Source organism: Lacerta agilis, chromosome 5 (assembly GCF_009819535.1).
Source record: "Lacerta agilis isolate rLacAgi1 chromosome 5, rLacAgi1.pri, whole genome shotgun sequence".
In the NCBI taxonomy this organism is placed as follows: domain Eukaryota; kingdom Metazoa; phylum Chordata; class Lepidosauria; order Squamata; family Lacertidae; genus Lacerta; species Lacerta agilis.
The window spans coordinates 29,260,507-29,277,970 of NC_046316.1; the positions used below are offsets into that span (position 1 = coordinate 29,260,507).

Below are 17,464 nucleotides of genomic sequence, written 5' to 3' on the forward strand. Positions count from 1 at the left end.
GAGCTTAGAGGGGAGGTTTACCACCGCACAGAAGGGCGCGGCTGTCAGGTAGCGCAGAGCCCTGGGGCTCTTTTGATAGCAATAGCCGCGTAGTAGGGAAAACCATTCAGAAGCCGACCCCCACCCAAGCCAGGGACCAGCGGCTTCAGTCGCCGCTACTGCGCAGCCTCGCTGCGAGCCGCGCAGGCCCAGTAGCGCCGAGGTGCTGCCTATCTCTCTCTCTCTCTCTCTCTCCTCAGTGCCGTTTAGTCAGTCGACCCGAGCGGTTGAGGCGGCCGAGGGAAGCCGCCGCTCCGCTCGCCTGAGGGGGTGGAAGCACTGCGGGCGGGGGCGCACGCCATGGAGCCGCGGGCCTGGCCTGGGCTGCGAACGGCGGGCGGAGGCAACGGCGGAGGAGGCCCTTGAAGGCAGGGAGGAGGAGGAGGAGGACGTGGCGGCGGCGGGAGCCTCCGAGGAAATGGCCACCGAGCCCCCGCGCTGTGCGGCGAGCAGGGAGCCCGAGCGGCTTCTTCGGGGCGCCAAGGCGGACGTGCCTCCGGGATCCGCGTCGTCGTCGTCGTCGGAGGTAGAAGAGGAAAGAGGAGGGAGGAGCGTCCGGCTCCTCAACGGCTGTGTGCCGCTGTCTCACCAGGTGGCCGGGCACATGTACGGCAAGGATAAGGGCGGTAAGTGGCAGGCCTGGGGTGGGTGGCTGGGTGCGTGCGTGTGTGGGGCGGGTCCTAAGGGGAGGCAGGATGCCGGGACGGGACACCCCCCCCGGCACTCCTTCGGCAGGTAGTGGGAAGTGGGGCTGCTCAGGTACCCCCAACCCAACTCAAGTCCCTTGGGTCCGCGCTCAGGAATTAGGGTGGGTTTGGATCTGGATACAAAGCAACCGAAGTCCGGTTTTTCTGCCTTGGGTGTTACTCCCCCTCAACGTTTCAACGTGTGTGTTTATGTGTTTATGCACACGCGCCTGCGTTTTTGGTGTGTGGGAGCCAGTGCCCTAGTGTTAAATAATAATACCAGGACGAGTTTTGTTTTTCCTTACGACATCGGTGTGTCCTTAATGTTGTGGGTGATACGCTGGGGTTGCTTATGTTTCTCTTTCTCACAGCCTTCTCTGAGCCGTGTGAGTAATATTCAGGACGTCCCTTGTATGCGTGGGGTTGCTTAATTTTGTCCGCACCCCCCCAATCCGGCATTGAGGTCTTCTAGTGACTTTTTTATGGCTGAGTGGTCTTCCCAGGCTTCTCCAATCCAGCCCCTGAACCCAGCTGAGAATGACTACTGGCTGTGGCTCTATACAACAATAGTATTAATTAAAAACAGGCATGTTAATTGTAAGTCATCTTGAGCAATGGAAAGACAGGGTGTGTTACTGTATGTAACAGCTGAAAATGATGCTCTGAAATGGATTTTCAAAAGTAGAATTTGAAGATTTTTGAAATCCACGCAGAACTTCAGTTTGCTTTTTTCCTTACAAAATAGCACAGTGGTATTCTACTATCTCTGTATACACCTTGGTGGTTTACAGTAAAAAAAAAAAATCTTTATTGGGAATGTACTAATGGAGCAATAATGAAATGACACATTCTCCTTCCAAATAAGCTGTTTAAAGCCATTTCTTTTATGGTGTCTTTGTTGTGTTTGCTGCTGCACATTTTTCTTTGTCGGTTTGGTTTTCTAATAATATGACCTCTGCTCTTTCTAAATCTTCAGGGGTATCTACTTACAACAAGGTATCTTGTTGATACCTAAGCATGTAGACTTAATCTGAGGTGTTTCGTAGGTTTAATGTTTATGAATAGGAAGTTTTGAAGCTGGGGAAATGACCTGATTCTCTCTTCACCCCAAAGAAAAGATGAAATTGGATTGGTAGGTTTGGAAAATAATGCCTGCGATTCTGCTCCAGAAATCCCAAAAGCAGTTACTTTGAGAAATCTCGTTTTGGATTTCTACAGGAAACAAATTGCATGAAGAATAAACACACTGGTGTACTCCTGTTTTGAGTAAACAGAAGGTTTGGCATTCATTAGGAAGAAATTTCATCACTATGCAGAAAATGTGTTTATCCTTGTGTTCACATTGTGTTTTGTGGCAAATGGACATGAATACAATGAGTAATTTAAAGAGATTGTGCCATTTAATATGGCAACTAGAGGTGATTTACATGTGCATATATAAGATACCTTTACAAGAGACAGATTCTGGTTGGTCTATTTTTCTTGCCTAGCTAGGTTCTTCTAGTCGTTGTATTAAACAAATCAGACAGTATTAGACAAATACATCTGCACTAAGATGAAGTGGAAAAGTGACTGATCACTTAACCATGGTTAGGTTTTTGAGCATATTGGTTGCTTCTCCCCACATGCTGCTTCTTCCCCTTCTTTGGCAGGTATTTGTAAAGTTGCTTGATACCACCCAAAGACCCTGCCCGAGTGGGAGAGAGGCAGGTGAATGGATTATGTTTTTGTTTATATGATACTATATTGACCGAGATGGAGGTGAGTGAATGAGCTGGCTGTAATCTGTGCTTAATGCTTTTGGGGTTATTTTGTAAACCAGAGTTCTGGTTGGCAACAAATAGTTGGGTGGGGATTAGCTGTGTTATGAGTGTAGTTGGTGGGAATACTTGAGAGTGAGGTTCATATGTAGAGGAGTGCTAAGGTTGTGTCTGGGACATGTTACTGTGGAGGTGGAAGTGTGGATACAGTTTCTATCTCATTTTAATTTGGCTGAAATACTTTCTATGTGAAATTGTTATTGTATTTGATTTTTACTTGCATTTTTTAAAATTAGGAGCATATTCTGTTTTCCACTTAATTATGCTGCTTTAATGTGTTTATCATATTTTTGTACTTAATTTTCAGTTGTGATATTTATTGAGATTTTTGAATTTGATGTTTTAAGATGGGTTGTAATCCATTTAGAGAACTTTTCAAAAATATAAAGTGATATAGAAATGATTTGAATAAATAACCTGGGTGCTGTTGCTGAGAAGGCCCTCTAGCAAGTTGTAGATCACCTGATGTACCGTATATACTCGAGTATAAGTCGACCCAAATATAAGCCGAGGCACCTAATTTCCCTACAAAAATGTGGGAAAGCTTATTGACTCAAGTATAAGCCGGTTCACCTTTGCCACTGTGGTAGAGGAGGAACGAGCAGCCCAAAGCAGCCCTTTGGGCTGCTCCTTCCTCTTCCTCCTTTGCTGCTGTGGAGCTCACCCCGTCGCATTCTTCTGATCAGCAAGCCCTAGGGCTCTGTGGTTTAACCCACAGCGCAATGTTCCCTTGTGTTATACAGAGAAGGCTGGGATCCTGTCCTGTTTAAGCAGGAGCCAGGGAAAGTGAGCACCTGTGGGGTTTTAATACTTCCTCAACTGATAGGCTTCTTGCCTTCTGGGGTCTAAAGTTTGCATTTATGTGAGCAGTTCAGGAATGGAACAAGCTGCCTGGGGAGAGTAAAGAACCACCGTTCTTGTACACTTCTTAAGGAATGGCTGACTTGAGTATAAGCCGAGGGCAGCTTTTAAAGCACAAAAAGTGTGCTGAAAAACTAGGCTTATACTCAAGTATATACAGTATGCCCCCTTTTCTCCAGTAACTGCACTAGATGGTTTCTCTTAACTCATTCACACTTGTAGAGTACTCATATTGAGTTCAAAAAGTGGTGAAAATCGACATTTCTTGTATTTGCACCCTGTCCTTTCTTCCAGGAAGCTCATAGCAATGTGTGTTAGCACCAAAACAATGTGATTCAGGTTAAACTGATAGAGGGTGATTTGCCCAAGGCTGTGCAATAAATTTCGAAGCTGAGCAGGAATTTGAAACTGGGTCTTATACATGTTCAAGCTCAACATGTAAATATTCACCCCCATCATATTCTTGCATATGAATCTTTATATTTTTATAAGATGCAATTACCATATTCATTTTTATAACATTGTTTACCCATGAAATGCAGATAGTTACAAAAGCATAGGTTCAAATGGAACAACTGAAAGCAAGGATTTCACAAGAACACTGGTTTTCTCCTGAAAGGAGAGAATTTTTAAGTGAGAACATAGATTGTTTAGCTGCAATTTTCATGATTAACCTTCCTCACTGACTTCTGCTTAAGCCAACATCCTTCTAAGGTCATAGTGTGTGTCTCTTCTCTAGGGAGGGGGGAACCACGATTGAGAGCTATCCCTGTTGCAGTCAACCTCAGGAATAACAAATTTGCATGGATTATAAGAAGTTGAAGTTCAGGGCTTGCATGTGCATGGTAGGGGATTTAGCTTCCAGATTTTTTTTAAAAAAGTGTTTCTAGTCCTTGTTGACTACGAATATAGGTATGAAAATGCATGGTTAATGCCTTCTGGACTCTCAGAACCTAAAGTAGTGATTGAACGATATTTAAAACAAGAAAATAAGCAACTCTCCTACACTTGCGTAACTTACACAGATCACAAGATATTTTTTTGTGTGTGATGCAGATCTGGGGTTACCTTGGTACAGATTTTCAGGGTTTATTTTTTAAGTGTAGAGTGCTTACAGCCCTCCTTATGTTAGTGTAACTGCATTTTATTCCATCCCATGTATTTTTCTGTTCTCCCAACTCCTCCTCACTGCTGAAATTTAGATTATAAGCTCCTTGATTTTGTATTGTTACTGTGGAGTGTCATGTATATTAGAATTCTGTGAATGAAAGATACTTTTTAAACACTTCATGTATTCATAAGGTGAGATCTGCTGCATTATTCTATATTATATTTATACTTTACTTACTTCCATAGGTTTTCTTGGGATATAAGAATATCAATGGCTTTTTGTTGTGCTGGCTATATTTCCTCCAGTATCAGAGCTAGTATGTATGCTTCTGAATGCCAGCTGGGTATAATAATAGGACTGAATCATAGAATCATAAAATTGTAGAGTTGGAAGATAGTGCTACTGCAGTCATGTCCTGCTCATGGGCTTCCCATAGGCATCTGGTAGCCACTGTGGGAAGCATAATGCTGAACCTTTGCTGTCTTTGATCTGAACCTTTGCTGTCCTTTGATCTGATCCAGCAGAGCTTTATGAATGGTTTCCATACATAAAATCATAGAATCACAAATACAAAAAAGTAAACATGACAGCCTATATATTCCACTATTAAACTGTTGAAACAATGGATCACATTAAAATATCCTTTTAAGTTTCCCAATTAAAAATTTGTTGTAGTAAAACTTTGCTTTTGAAAAATAAACAAACTTGGGCTGAAGTAGTCTTTCATGAGCAAATAATTATGAAGTGTTGGGGTCATCACTGAGAAGAACTTACCGGTACTTCTCTTATCACTGTCCCAGCTTCTTACCTTAAATTGCCTTTCCCTAGTTGTTAGCACACACAGAATTTCAAAAAGTGGAGAGACTCCTATGAGAGTTGCTCTCTCCACTATACTAGAAAAAGGCTGTTCTGACATGTGCTCTGATTACTTAAAATTCTTAATAAAGGGAATTTATAATAGAGGTGAGAAGGGGTAAACACTCATATTTTGCTTGTGTGACAAAGTGGTTTTGATTGTGGCTTCACTTAGGGTTGCATAATGTGACCACGATAACAACGAAGAATTATTGCTGAAAATAACATTATGTTTAATTTTACTTGGAAGCTGAAGTTTTACTTTTACTAATAATAAAGTCCAAAGGCTGATTTTTATAACTATAGCCATTACAAAATAGAAACCTTGGTTATTTTTCAACTAGTAGAGATAACATTTATTGTAGTCTATTGTCCTAATGGTAATACTGCAGCCTAGAATGAGTCTCAATTTTAATTTGTGACATTGTGGTTGTATGTCCAAGAAAAAAACACACGATATTGAAGCTTCATTTGGATCCAAAGGGATTATTCCAGAAGTTGCAAATGAATGTTTAAGGATTAAATTTTAAGTTACCACTGCTGTGAAAAACCTTCAATGAGATGAAACTGTTCAGAACTAACACTGTTTTGGTGACTGAAAAATAGCAGAGAAGTTAGCTGCAAAATAACAAAACTCTTGCTCCACATTTGTCCTGGTGCTTGCATAACTCCAAGCTATGGCTCAGCATTACGTGTGAACCCTTCCCAGAAGCTTATCTATTGTTTCCTTATTGCCTGTAAACCATGATTTGAAGCCATGGTTTGTTGCTTATGAGCCTCACTTCATTTTAGTTATGGCTTGGCACTACATGTGAACTCAGCACTTCCCTTAGCCATGGTTTGCTTGGCTACTCCACCCCAGATGCTTACCCAGGGTGCAAATGCATGAGGCTAGAGCAGATGGGAAACAGACCAAACTTTGGAGAAACAAACCATAGTTTGACAAATCTGTGGGATAATTTATGGTTGACTACATATTTGTTAAACAAATCATGGCTTAGCATTACATGCAAACCAGGCCAATGAGTGAAAGACTTGCCTGGTCTTCAGGATAAGTACCAGACTCTAAAGGTAAGGTGTATTTTCTCTGTTTTATTGATTTCATTTAAAGAAAGCTGCTTCCTAACACAAACTCTTACTTTTTTCTCTAACAAGACATCTTGGTTTTTTTGAACATTTAGTGTATATACTAGATTATGTTATTATAGTTTGACTCAAAAGCATGCTGAAGTTAAGATGTGAACAAATGTATTTGTTGTTTCCCAGGCATCCTGCAGCATCCTGATGGCACAGTCCTCAAACAATTGCAGCCACCACCTCGAGGGCCCAGAGAACTAGAATTCTATAACAAGGTAAATGTTTTCTAATTCATCCTCTAACTGAAGTTACACTTTTTTTGTTGAATTAAAGCACCGCTCTGTTTATTTATCACTGGGAACCTCTGTGCATAAATTTACTATCCTAACCTAGCACATAAATGGCAAAGTGGGGGGAAGATGACATACTTTGGAGCCAAATGTTAAAGGCTTTTGACATTGGTGGATCTTGAGTATGGCTAGTGTTTGATGTCTTCCACTGTCAGTAATGTTGGTGTGCATCACTTTATTGACAGTCTCAAATGTCATCTTGTGTACACAGCAGACACTGGTAGTTTCATCATGTGCCTGTTTGGTTGTTGGGCATCTATCCATAACTTTCTCCTTGTTTTTCTGTACAGTATTTCATAAGTGAGCTTCATGCTAGCTGTGATGTGGCCCCATTGGCAACTGCAGTAGCTTATTTGATTAACTAGGGGGCTATTTAGGCATGGAAGCCTCCGGAGGAAATAATATTAATAATAATAATAATAATAATAATAATAATAATAATAATAATAATAATAATAATAATAATAATTTATTTATTTATACCCCGCTCATCTGGCTGGGTCCCCCCGAGAGGGAGTGATACATTGCACCAAATAAAGTGTGATATTGGAGTAAAAGCCAGTTTGGTTAAGGGGGTGCTAGAATGCTCCTGCTACCCTGTTTCCTTGAAAACACTTTGTACAGGAACCCGGGGTTATGTAGCTAGTTACTGGATCTCATGGCATAGGTGGCACATCTTTGAAGTTAATTGTTGGTTATCAGTAGGACAAACTAATATTGCAAATAAATGTAGAAACTGTTCTTGGGGAATGAAATGACAACATTTCATGGATGAGTGAGAGTGAATTATGTACTTTCTACCAGAGTTGCCTAAAGTAACATTAGTGTGCACGTGGAGAGAAAATGTAAATAGTTCATTAATATATGAGCTCTTGGAACAGTTTGTGCTGAAACATTCTGTTGCAAATGACTCTATTCCCTATTAAAGCCAAAGGCAGTGTGATCCTCATTTAGGAAATGTCTCCTGTAATAAAGTATTTTTTTCTGCTAATCAGACCTTACAACTTCTTCAGTATAAGTAATTTGATTATTTTACTATTCCTATAGCTGGATATCTATATTGATTTGGTTTTTAGGGGGTGGGGGATTTGGAAAAGCAATCAATTCACCAGAATTTGTAGTGTGTTAACAATAATATCCTGACCTACATAGGAGACAGGCAAGGCAGCCTGTGATCTGTCACCTGGTTTCTCTTGGTGACAGAAAATCCGATAGTTCAGGCAGACAAGAGTTTGAAGGCATTTTTTCCCTTTATAATTATATATAATGGACAACAGTAATTTGTAAATCCAGCAACTCAGTTGTATGGTCTTGTTCATTTCCTTTTTAAGTGTAACTATAATAACAGGACTGACTTTCATTCTGTATCTGAAAAGTATTTGCTCAATATTTTGCCTTTGCAGTTGTTATTGCCAACTAAGGGTCAAAATTTAATATTGAATAGATTTTTTTTTAATTGCATTGGTGTCACATTAGGAATTAGTTGTTGAGTTGCATGTTTAAATATTCTTTCTGTTCTTCATTGATGGTGTGGCTTTGCTGCAATTGAATGACAAGTCATGAATTGTATAAAATAAATATTTGCATCCCTCTAACAAAAATCAGGCATCTTTTGGCAGTAGAAACAATGCACTTTAATTGTTTTACAAATTCAATCAATGACAAAGCTGCTAATGTTACAGCACACACGTTTTGCAATCCACTCTACTCCGCCTTCCCCTTCTCCTCCTCCCCTTCTTGGAAACATAAACCCACAGTTGGTAGGCTATGTTAAGAGTTCCTGTATTTACTGGATGCTTTCTAGGGTTATACCAATCCAATATAATCTTTTAAAAGCCATTTAGTTTAGGAATTTGGGGTGGGGTGGGAGAATGCAGTTGATTGATTAATCACTGAAATATTATCCTCCTCATACTTGATTTTGCCATAACTGAAGATGAAAGGGAGACCAGACTTGTCTCCCTGTGCCCCATCCTGCCACTAATACACCTAAAAATGTTTTGATTAGATTGACTCATGCTGCACAGGATTCCTAAGACACATTTGTGTGCTTTAGTGCTGTCAAACTCTGAATTTCAATTTGTGGTGGTGGTGGGGTTTTGATAGCAAAATACTTATTTTTTTAAAGAAGACTTAACAGTAGTCAAACCTTATGGCACAACTTACAGCATTTATTCTGAGAGATACTTTGTTTCCTTTCTAAATGGATATTTCTCATTGAGTGTGAGGTTTTAAACATACAGAGGGTAAGATTCAACTAACAAGTTCTGTTAGTGGAAGCCCCGAGCAATGTTGTTGTGTTCCCCTGAAAATGGTTGGGTGGTGGTGGTTGGAAGAAGCGCTGGAACAGCTTGCAGGGGTACGAGAAGGAATTGTTCCATCTGGCAAGCCAAAATGCTTGTGTTGAAGCATTATGTTGAATTCCTCCCATAAGTTCTAAATATCCAAATGTAGTCTGCCACAAGAGGGAATTGAGTGGTTTGTTGTAGTTCAAACATACTTCTTTTATTTCAGGTATATGCTGCTGACTGTGAAGACTCTGTGTTTCTAGAACTCCAAAAATATTTGCCAAAATATTATGGAACCTGGTCATCACCTACTGCACCCAATGGTACTGCTGTTAGACACACAGTGCAATAAGCACTAATTTTTTGGCAACTGCTTGGGAGATGGTTCTGAAAATGCCAGAAAGTATCGAAGCACAGTGTGATAAATCCTTATCATGTAGAACATCATGAAACAATATATTGCTATGCTTTGTAGATGGAAAAATGTCATGTAAATAAGGGCCGTTTTCTGCAAACTCAAATGATTCTTCAGTAAGATCTAATTTAGCATATTTAGGTCTATTGCAGAATTTGTATGTCAAAATATACCTTCTACTGCTCACAGCAACAGGGGAACCACTAGTAGGGTACAGTAGTCTTGCAGGAAGATAATAAGATGACCACCGCCAAGAATTAACAATTGGCAATTTAAATCATGCTAAAGGGCTTATTATCTTTTCAAAATCGAAAATTCTTTCTAGTAGCACCTTAGAGACCAACTGAGTTTGTTCCTGGTATGAGCTTTCGTGTGCATGCACACTTCTTTTAACATTTTATACTTTCTCAGAATGTTAGTTACAATTTGCTTCATTGAAAGGATGGCTACTGTAATTATTTACCTTCTTACACAGGAGGCTGATGCTGACCTGGACAGCATATTTCTTAATAAAAATAATTTGTAAAACACTACTATTATATTGGGGACGCGGGTGGCGCTGTGGGTTAAACCACAGAGCCTAGGGCTTGCTGATCAGAAGGTTGGCGGTTCGAATGCCTGCGACAGGGTGAGCTCCCGTTGCTCGGTCCCAGCTCCTGCCCACCTAGGAGTTCGAAAGCACGTCAAAGTGCAAGTAGATAAATAGGCACCACTCCAGCAGGAAGGTAAACGGTGTTTCCGTGCGCTGCTCTGGTTCGCCAGAAGCGGCTTTGTCATGCTTGCCACATGACCCGGAAGCTGTACATCGGCTCCCTTGGCCAGTAACACGAGATGAGCGCCACAAGCTCAGAGTCAGACACGACTGGACCTAATGGTCAGGGGTCCCTTTACCTTTACTATTATATTAACTTATACAACACTGTCTGATAGTGAGAAGGGATATAAAAATAGACACAATGAAATAAAATCACAGACTAAAAGGAATCATTGTTGGGAATTAGATGGTTAATACAATGCTTGTTATAAGTAATTTACACAGACACACACCCTCCCACCCCCACACACCTGCTTTGAAGTTCTTGCAAGTCACCTTGAGACTCATGGTACAAGACAAGTAGCAACATCCTTATTATAATATAACCATTTAAAACATTTAACCACCTCAAACATTGCTATAATGATTGTTAAAACAGTGATTTAGAAAGCTAGCAAACCATGGAGAATAAAAATTAGGAATCAAATGCCTGGGAGTAGAGATCAGCCTTAATCTGGCTATAAAAGGATACCACTATTGGTGTCAGATGAGAGAGAGCACTGTGCTGTTTGTCTGCCTCTATGAAGGACCTTTCTCTTGCAGCAGCTCTCCATATCTTTTCTGGAAGGGCACCCCTAGGTAGGCCTCAGGTAATGTGTTAAGGATATGGGTAGGTTGAGAGTGGGGAGATAAGCTCCATAAAGTATTGCAGGCCTACGTACAAATTTATAGGTCTAATTAATGTTGCATATAAGTTGCTATTTAAGCTGCTGTGCTTGTACAGTGGCAGCTTGTGCGGGGTGGGTGAAGAGATTGTGGTGTCCTTCCAGTGGTGTTGCACTCATTGGGATGGAAATGGGGCAAGGAGGCAGCAAAGTTGGGAAGCTTTGGGTTGTTGCTGGCAGAATGCAGGTGTATGTATGCACACCAATGGAGCCACCTCCCCAGAACTTCCCTGACCCCATCCATCCCTGCAAGCCTGGCACCACCACCAGGAGGACACCATCTCTGAGACACTCCTGCACTTGTGTACTTTCCACTGACCTCTAATGAGTGGGTTGGTTAGATTATGATATTGATCTGGTTTATTCTGAATTGTTAACAGATTTGTACCTGAAACTGGAAGATGTGACACACAGATTTAAAAAGCCATGTATAATGGATGTAAAAATAGGCCAGAAAAGCTATGATCCATATGCTTCCGCTGAGAAGATTAAGCAACAAGTCAGCAAGTACCCATTAATGGAAGAGATTGGGTTCTTGGTGCTAGGCATGAGGGTAAGATGCAGTTCTTCATTGGATTTTAAATCTTTTTATGCGTTTGACAACATGGGGGCAACTAAAATCATGTTTAGATGATACTTTCCCCACTGAAAGACGTTAGGAGTCTGCATGCTTGGGGTTTGAATGTTTTCTGTCATGTCGTGTTCCCTGCTTCCTTATTGCAGGGAGATGTAGGTGACTGAATTGCAGGGAGATGTAGGTGAATTGAGATCTGCATTCACTTCTCATTAATAATAATAATAATGGGAAAAGAAGTGGGTAGGGTTGGTGATCCAAAGGAAGACCTAACAAAATAAAAAAAAATCCTTCCAGTAGCACCTTAGAGACCAACTAAGTTTGTTATTGGTATGAGCTTTTGTGTGCATGCACACTTCCTCAGATACACTGAAACAGAAGTCACCAGACCCTTATATATAGTGAGAGGGTGGGGAGGGGTATTACTCAGAAGGGTGGTGGGAATGGGTGATTGGCTGATAGGTGTGGTAAACCTGTTGACGACTGTTAATGACTGCAATTGGTCTTACAGGAAAAAGCAAGGGTCTGGTGACTTCTGTTTCAGTGTATCTGAAGAAGTGGGCATGCACACGAAAGCTCATACCAATAACAAACATAGTTGGTCTCTAAGGTGCTACTGGAAGGAATTTTTTTATTTTGTTTCGACTACAGCAGACCAACACGGCTCCCTACCTGTAAAAGGAAGACCTATTATTGATTTCTCTTTTTAGTACAATAATCTGAACAGCATCTTCAATACTTTCTTTTTCTTTTTATAAAGAAGATTGTACTTAGTCTAGATGTGAACTTTGATAATATATTTCTTTTTATCTCCCTGGTTTTCTTACACAGCTCTATCCTTCCTCTATCATATTATATTCTCAATAGTTCCGCCTCCTGCACCCTGTACTTACGTTCCATTTCATTGTTCTACTCAATAACACCACCAAATAGCTAGATTTGTTAACTTGGTTATGCTGGGTTGCATTCAAAAATTTAAGCTGTTCACAGCAGTCCTCCAGAGAGCTAACATATTGTGCTGATAGCTTGGCTATCCCTTCAGACCTTTGGTGCAGCATGGTGATAAACTGCAACAGTCTTGCATAGCATTGTGTTAGTGAAGCATTAATTGACTTTTAATATGAAAGATTTGGCTTTTAACTGTGTAAACTGAATTCTGATGCTGAAGCGCATTCAAAACCTTAAAAAATAGCCTTCAGGCAATAGATTATAAGTGTAATTTCCCTATCCAAGTAGAAGAAAAGAAACAACATGTTTTCTGTTTGGTCCCCATGGAGATCTCAATGAGGCTCTAGTTATTAACATATTTTATCAGTATATTACTGAGTTGGATGATGTTGTTTGGCACTTGAAATTGACTGGCATTTTTGGTCTGTGTTCATAGATGTTTAGGGAGCTATTAATGTTCTGTACTGTATGTGATGTTCAAGTTCTTTAATATTTATTTTGCTGTCCAGTGGCTTTCTTATAGTGCCAAACACATGTTCATTAACATTTGGTGGGGGAAGTGTATTATTCCTTTATCACAATCTTGCTGACTTCAGTCAATTGGATTCCAACCATTCCCAGACTCCCTGTTAAAGCAGCCCTATATTTGTGCTTAACTTTCAGATCTGGTGTAGCAGAATAAATGTCCTATGTACATTCTGGATTGGCATAAAATATGTCGGACGCAGGTGGCGCTGTGGGTTAAACCACAGAGCCTAGGGCTTGCCGATCAGAAGGTCGGCGGTTCGAATCCCCGCGACGGGGTGAGCTCCCGTTGCTTGGTCCCTGCTCCTGCCAACCTAGCAGTTCAAAAGCATGTCAAAGTGCAAGTAGATAAATAGGTACCGCTCCGGCGGGAAGGTAAACGGCGTTTCTGTGCACTGCTCTGGTTCACCAAAAGCAGCTTAGTCATGCTGGCCACATCCCCCTGAAGCTGTACACTGGCTCCCTCAGCCAATAAAGCGAGATGAGCGCCGCAACCCCAGAGTCATCCGCAACTGGACCTAATGGTCAGGGGTCACTTTACCTTTTAAAACAGCAAAAAATCTGTTCCTTTAATATAATGAAAATGGGTGGATTTGGATAGAGGCATAGATTGCAAAAAATATACCGTATATACTTGAGTATAAGCTGACTTTTCCAGCACATTTTTATGCTGAAAAAGCCCGCCTCGGCTTATACTCGAGTGAGGGTCCCCGGCAGAGGCTGTTGTCGGCGGAGGAGGAGGACGGAGCAGCCTGAAAAGGCTGCTTTTGGGCTGCTCCTTCCTCCTCCGCCACCTTTGCCGCTGTCTGCTTATGCTCAAGTCAATAAGCTCTCTCAGTTTTTTATGGTAAAATTAGGTGCCTCAGCTTATATTCTGGTTGGCTTATACTCGAGTATATATGCAGCATTTCCTATGTTTGTAGGCATCTCTCTGAGATTTTAATTGGAACACCATGGTCTGAAGCCTGTATAATAATAATAATAATAATAATAATAATAATAATAATAATAATAATAATAATATTTATACCTCACCCATTTGGCTGGGTTCCTGGTGGACCTTGCTGGATGCACTGTCTACTGCTTCTGTTTGTGTATTTACTGAGAATGAAAAATAAGCCTATCAGTTCATTTGCTGTCCCATGTCACAGATATAATTTAAATGTTGTTTTAGTGATCTTAATCTAGATAATTTTTTTTTGGTTTCGAAATGTGCTGCTGTTAGTGGTTATATGCACACATTTTTATATTTATTTGATTTCTATTTTTATGCAGCATGTTTATTGTTTTCCAGACAGACTTGTTTTGCAATGATGTTAGGTCATAAACTTATATGTCTGAGTTTAGCTCTCTTGTAGAATACTAAGCTATCCTCTGTCACAGGCCTATATCCGAAGACTACATAGGCCAGTTGATTCTGGGGCATTGGAGTAGACATTCTGAACACCCATAACTTTATTTGCATTGGTTTCTTGTTATTGGACTGTAAAGTATAAAGAGGTATATAGCATAACATCTCACTGATGTAATATTCCTTTGAAAAAGCTATATCTGTATATACAGAGTTTATGATGTTTTCAATGTGAACTTGCTGAGTTTGGATTGCTAGATAGATCCAGCTCATGAAATAGTTTCAGAGATGTGTGGATAAAGCATTTTGAAAAAAAAAAAAGCCTTATTTTGTATGCTGAAGAGTACATTGGAACTAGCCCTAGGACAAAGACATTTTTTCAGAAATTGGATGGCAAAATTACATTATTATTTTATGTGTTTTAAGGTATATCGCGCCCATTCTGACAGCTATGAGACGCAGAACCAGCACTATGGAAGAGGCTTAACGAAAGAGACAGTAAAAGATGGTAATGTTTGGATTTAGACCAGGTTGTAGTACTACTATTTTAGGCCTTTATTACAAGACTGTGTGCTTATAACCTACATGTAGCTTGTCTCATAGTTAAGAAAATTGAGGACAATATAATAAAATCATCTAGCATGCAGGATTGCCAGGAAAGGGAAGGAAGTGGGATCAAGGTGGGAGAGCTTGGATGGGGGAAATATGTGTATCTCTGACTTAGTTTCGGATAAGGGAGTTAAGGCAGCATAGCCTGCCTATTCCAGGAACCTCCTAACTGACATGGAGATTCACTGGATCCTAACCTGCTCATCCTGGCAGATCCTGCTATAGGATTGCTCCCCATGAATATTTTATGGTGCAGTCCCAGCTCTTTAGTTATAAGTTCTGAGCATGAATGAATGAAATTTATTACGGTCCTAGACCAGATTCACACATTGTACTAAGTGAATATAAAACACAATAAAATTAAGTTTGAATGAACAATCGAATATGACAATAAACAATACGAATATGACACCCATTAGAAATGTGGTTTAGGTCTTAGTCTCTAAAATATTATCTAGAGTTTGCATCTGAGGCCTTAGTCTTTGTAATAGCACAGCTTGTTCCATGAGTTTTACAGCAACTACACAAAATTTGGCCACCCTTAGCGTGATCTTTGGATCCTTATCCTCCATGAGGGTTCTGAGCATTGATAGTATGTTTTGAGGGTTTAAAGTGATTCCCATAAACTCTCAAAATAATCCTGGAAACTAGGTCAGTTGTACAGTGCAGTCACAACTCACTTAAGGGTTCTGTTCCAGAAGCAGCACACACATGCAGAATTGTGCATAGTCAAAAACTGCCTGCTGGAAGGGTGGGGGGACCACCTCATGGAGGATCTCCCTGCATCTCCACTGCCAGGGGAAGAAGAAATCTTGCTTTGGCAGCAAGACGAGTGGGGAAGCAGCAGAGGCAAATGAAGGAAGAAGAAACCTGGTTCCTTCAGCTGCGGAAGGGAGGAGAGAGGCAGACAGGGAAAGAGGCAGGTAGAAGCTGCAACACTGTACCAGCTTTTTGCTTCTGCCTGTATGTCTCTAGGTTGACCTCTCTCTTACCTTCTGCAGCTGGGATTTTTTTCTTCCTCACTTCTCTGCTCATCATGCAGCTGAGAGAGGTGGGTTTCTTCTTCCTCTGTGTAACTGTCACCCAGAAGGCAACTGCTGCTCGAGCCGAGTGTGTATAATTGAATTTGCGCAAGTAAAATGTGTGGAAGATGTGATCATGCTATAGTATTCCCATAGTGGATTAGGTGGATAAAACTGAAAGATGAGGGCTTGCTTAAGTGCATGTAAGAAGTGAGACTTGAACCAGAGAACACCAGAATAAATCGGACACACTCGCTCTGAAATAGAACCTTTAACATTGCAATTAATATTTGATGATGGGAAATCTGAATTGGGCACTTGTCTGAATTTTGGGGGGCATATTATCAGCTGACTGTGAATAGCAACTCAAACCTGAATTCTGTTATATGAATAGCTGTGAATTTGTTGTCAATTTTGCTTTTTGGAAGCTAGGCACCATTGCTATACTGCAGTTTGAACTTTCCAGTAAGTGGCTATTAATTTTACTGGTTTCTTTCTTGCAGGTGTGGCTCAGTTTTTCCATAATGGATTCTACCTGAGAAAAGATGCTGTAGCTGCCAGTATTCAAAAGATTAAAGAAATACTGCAGTGGTTTGAGAAGCAGAAGCAGCTTAACTTTTATGCAAGTTCTTTACTATTTGTCTATGATGGCTTGTATCCGATGACAACTACATGGTTAAATGATGGCAGTCTGGTCGAGAAGGCAAGAGTGTCCAAGGGTCAAGTGCCAAGTGGTGGTACATTGGAATGTAATAATAACATTCGTGTCATCGGTTCTACAGAGAATGGCAAGGTAGAGACCCCTGTAGGCAAAGGCTTCTCTAAAATGTATGCACTTCACAAAAGGCACCAGAGTCAAATTTCCCTTAAAGTTGAAACTGTGGAACAAGACAATATATGGAAGAGCAGTGCTTGCCTTTCACAAGAACATCTGAATGGAAATGTTATACCTCAGCTGGAAAAAGTTTTCTGCCACATGCCTACTACGCTGCCAGAAAGCATGGAGGTTGAAGTCAGGATGATAGATTTTGCGCATGTGTTCCCCAGCAACACACACGATGAGGGCTATATTCATGGTCTGAAGAATTTAATTACCGTCCTTCAAAATATTTTAGATACTTAAACTTTTTGCTATGATTTCTACTGGGGGCCAATTGTAATGAAAAGCAACAACATTTCTGCACTTGTGATTCTGTTATATGTTGATTTGTATTGTTCTACATTTTACTTGTCTTTGTACTTTTGGTAGGATGATCAAGTATTTTATAATCTTACTCAGGAAATTATTCTGTGGTTTCTTACAGTTTAGTAAGAGAGAAGCTAATGAGATTTAACTGGTAATCGTAGGAACTTTCATTTAACTTGTGAAGCTTAGCTAAAATTGGGGGATGATTTGTGTCAGATAAAATGGTAGAACTTTCTCATACCCTTAAATATTTTTAGCTTATTCAGAG

The 17,464-nt window shown here is 40.5% G+C and overlaps 1 protein-coding gene across 1 annotated transcript; it reads left to right on the forward strand.

The window, feature by feature from the left end:
- The first annotated feature begins 240 nt into the window (after positions 1-240).
- On the forward strand, positions 241-17,183 carry IPMK (inositol polyphosphate multikinase). The gene is made up of 6 exons (XM_033149147.1): positions 241-665; positions 6,639-6,724; positions 9,314-9,410; positions 11,362-11,534; positions 14,806-14,887; positions 16,514-17,183. Exons 1-6 carry the CDS (start codon positions 458-460, stop codon positions 17,131-17,133), a joined length of 1,266 nt encoding a protein of 421 aa, XP_033005038.1. The 5' UTR covers positions 241-457; the 3' UTR covers positions 17,134-17,183.
- Positions 17,184-17,464: the final 281 nt, after the last annotated feature.

Bases quoted from the DNA above. Each gene is read 5' to 3' on its own strand.
- IPMK (XM_033149147.1), top strand. From the start codon at position 458: ATGGCCACCGAGCCCCCGCGCTGTGCGGCGAGCAGGGAGCCCGAGCGG. The intron at 6,725-9,313 runs GTAAATGTTTTC...CTTTTATTTCAG, and splicing joins AACTAGAATTCTATAACAAG to GTATATGCTGCTGACTGTGA. The intron at 9,411-11,361 runs GTACTGCTGTTA...AATTGTTAACAG, and splicing joins ATCACCTACTGCACCCAATG to ATTTGTACCTGAAACTGGAA.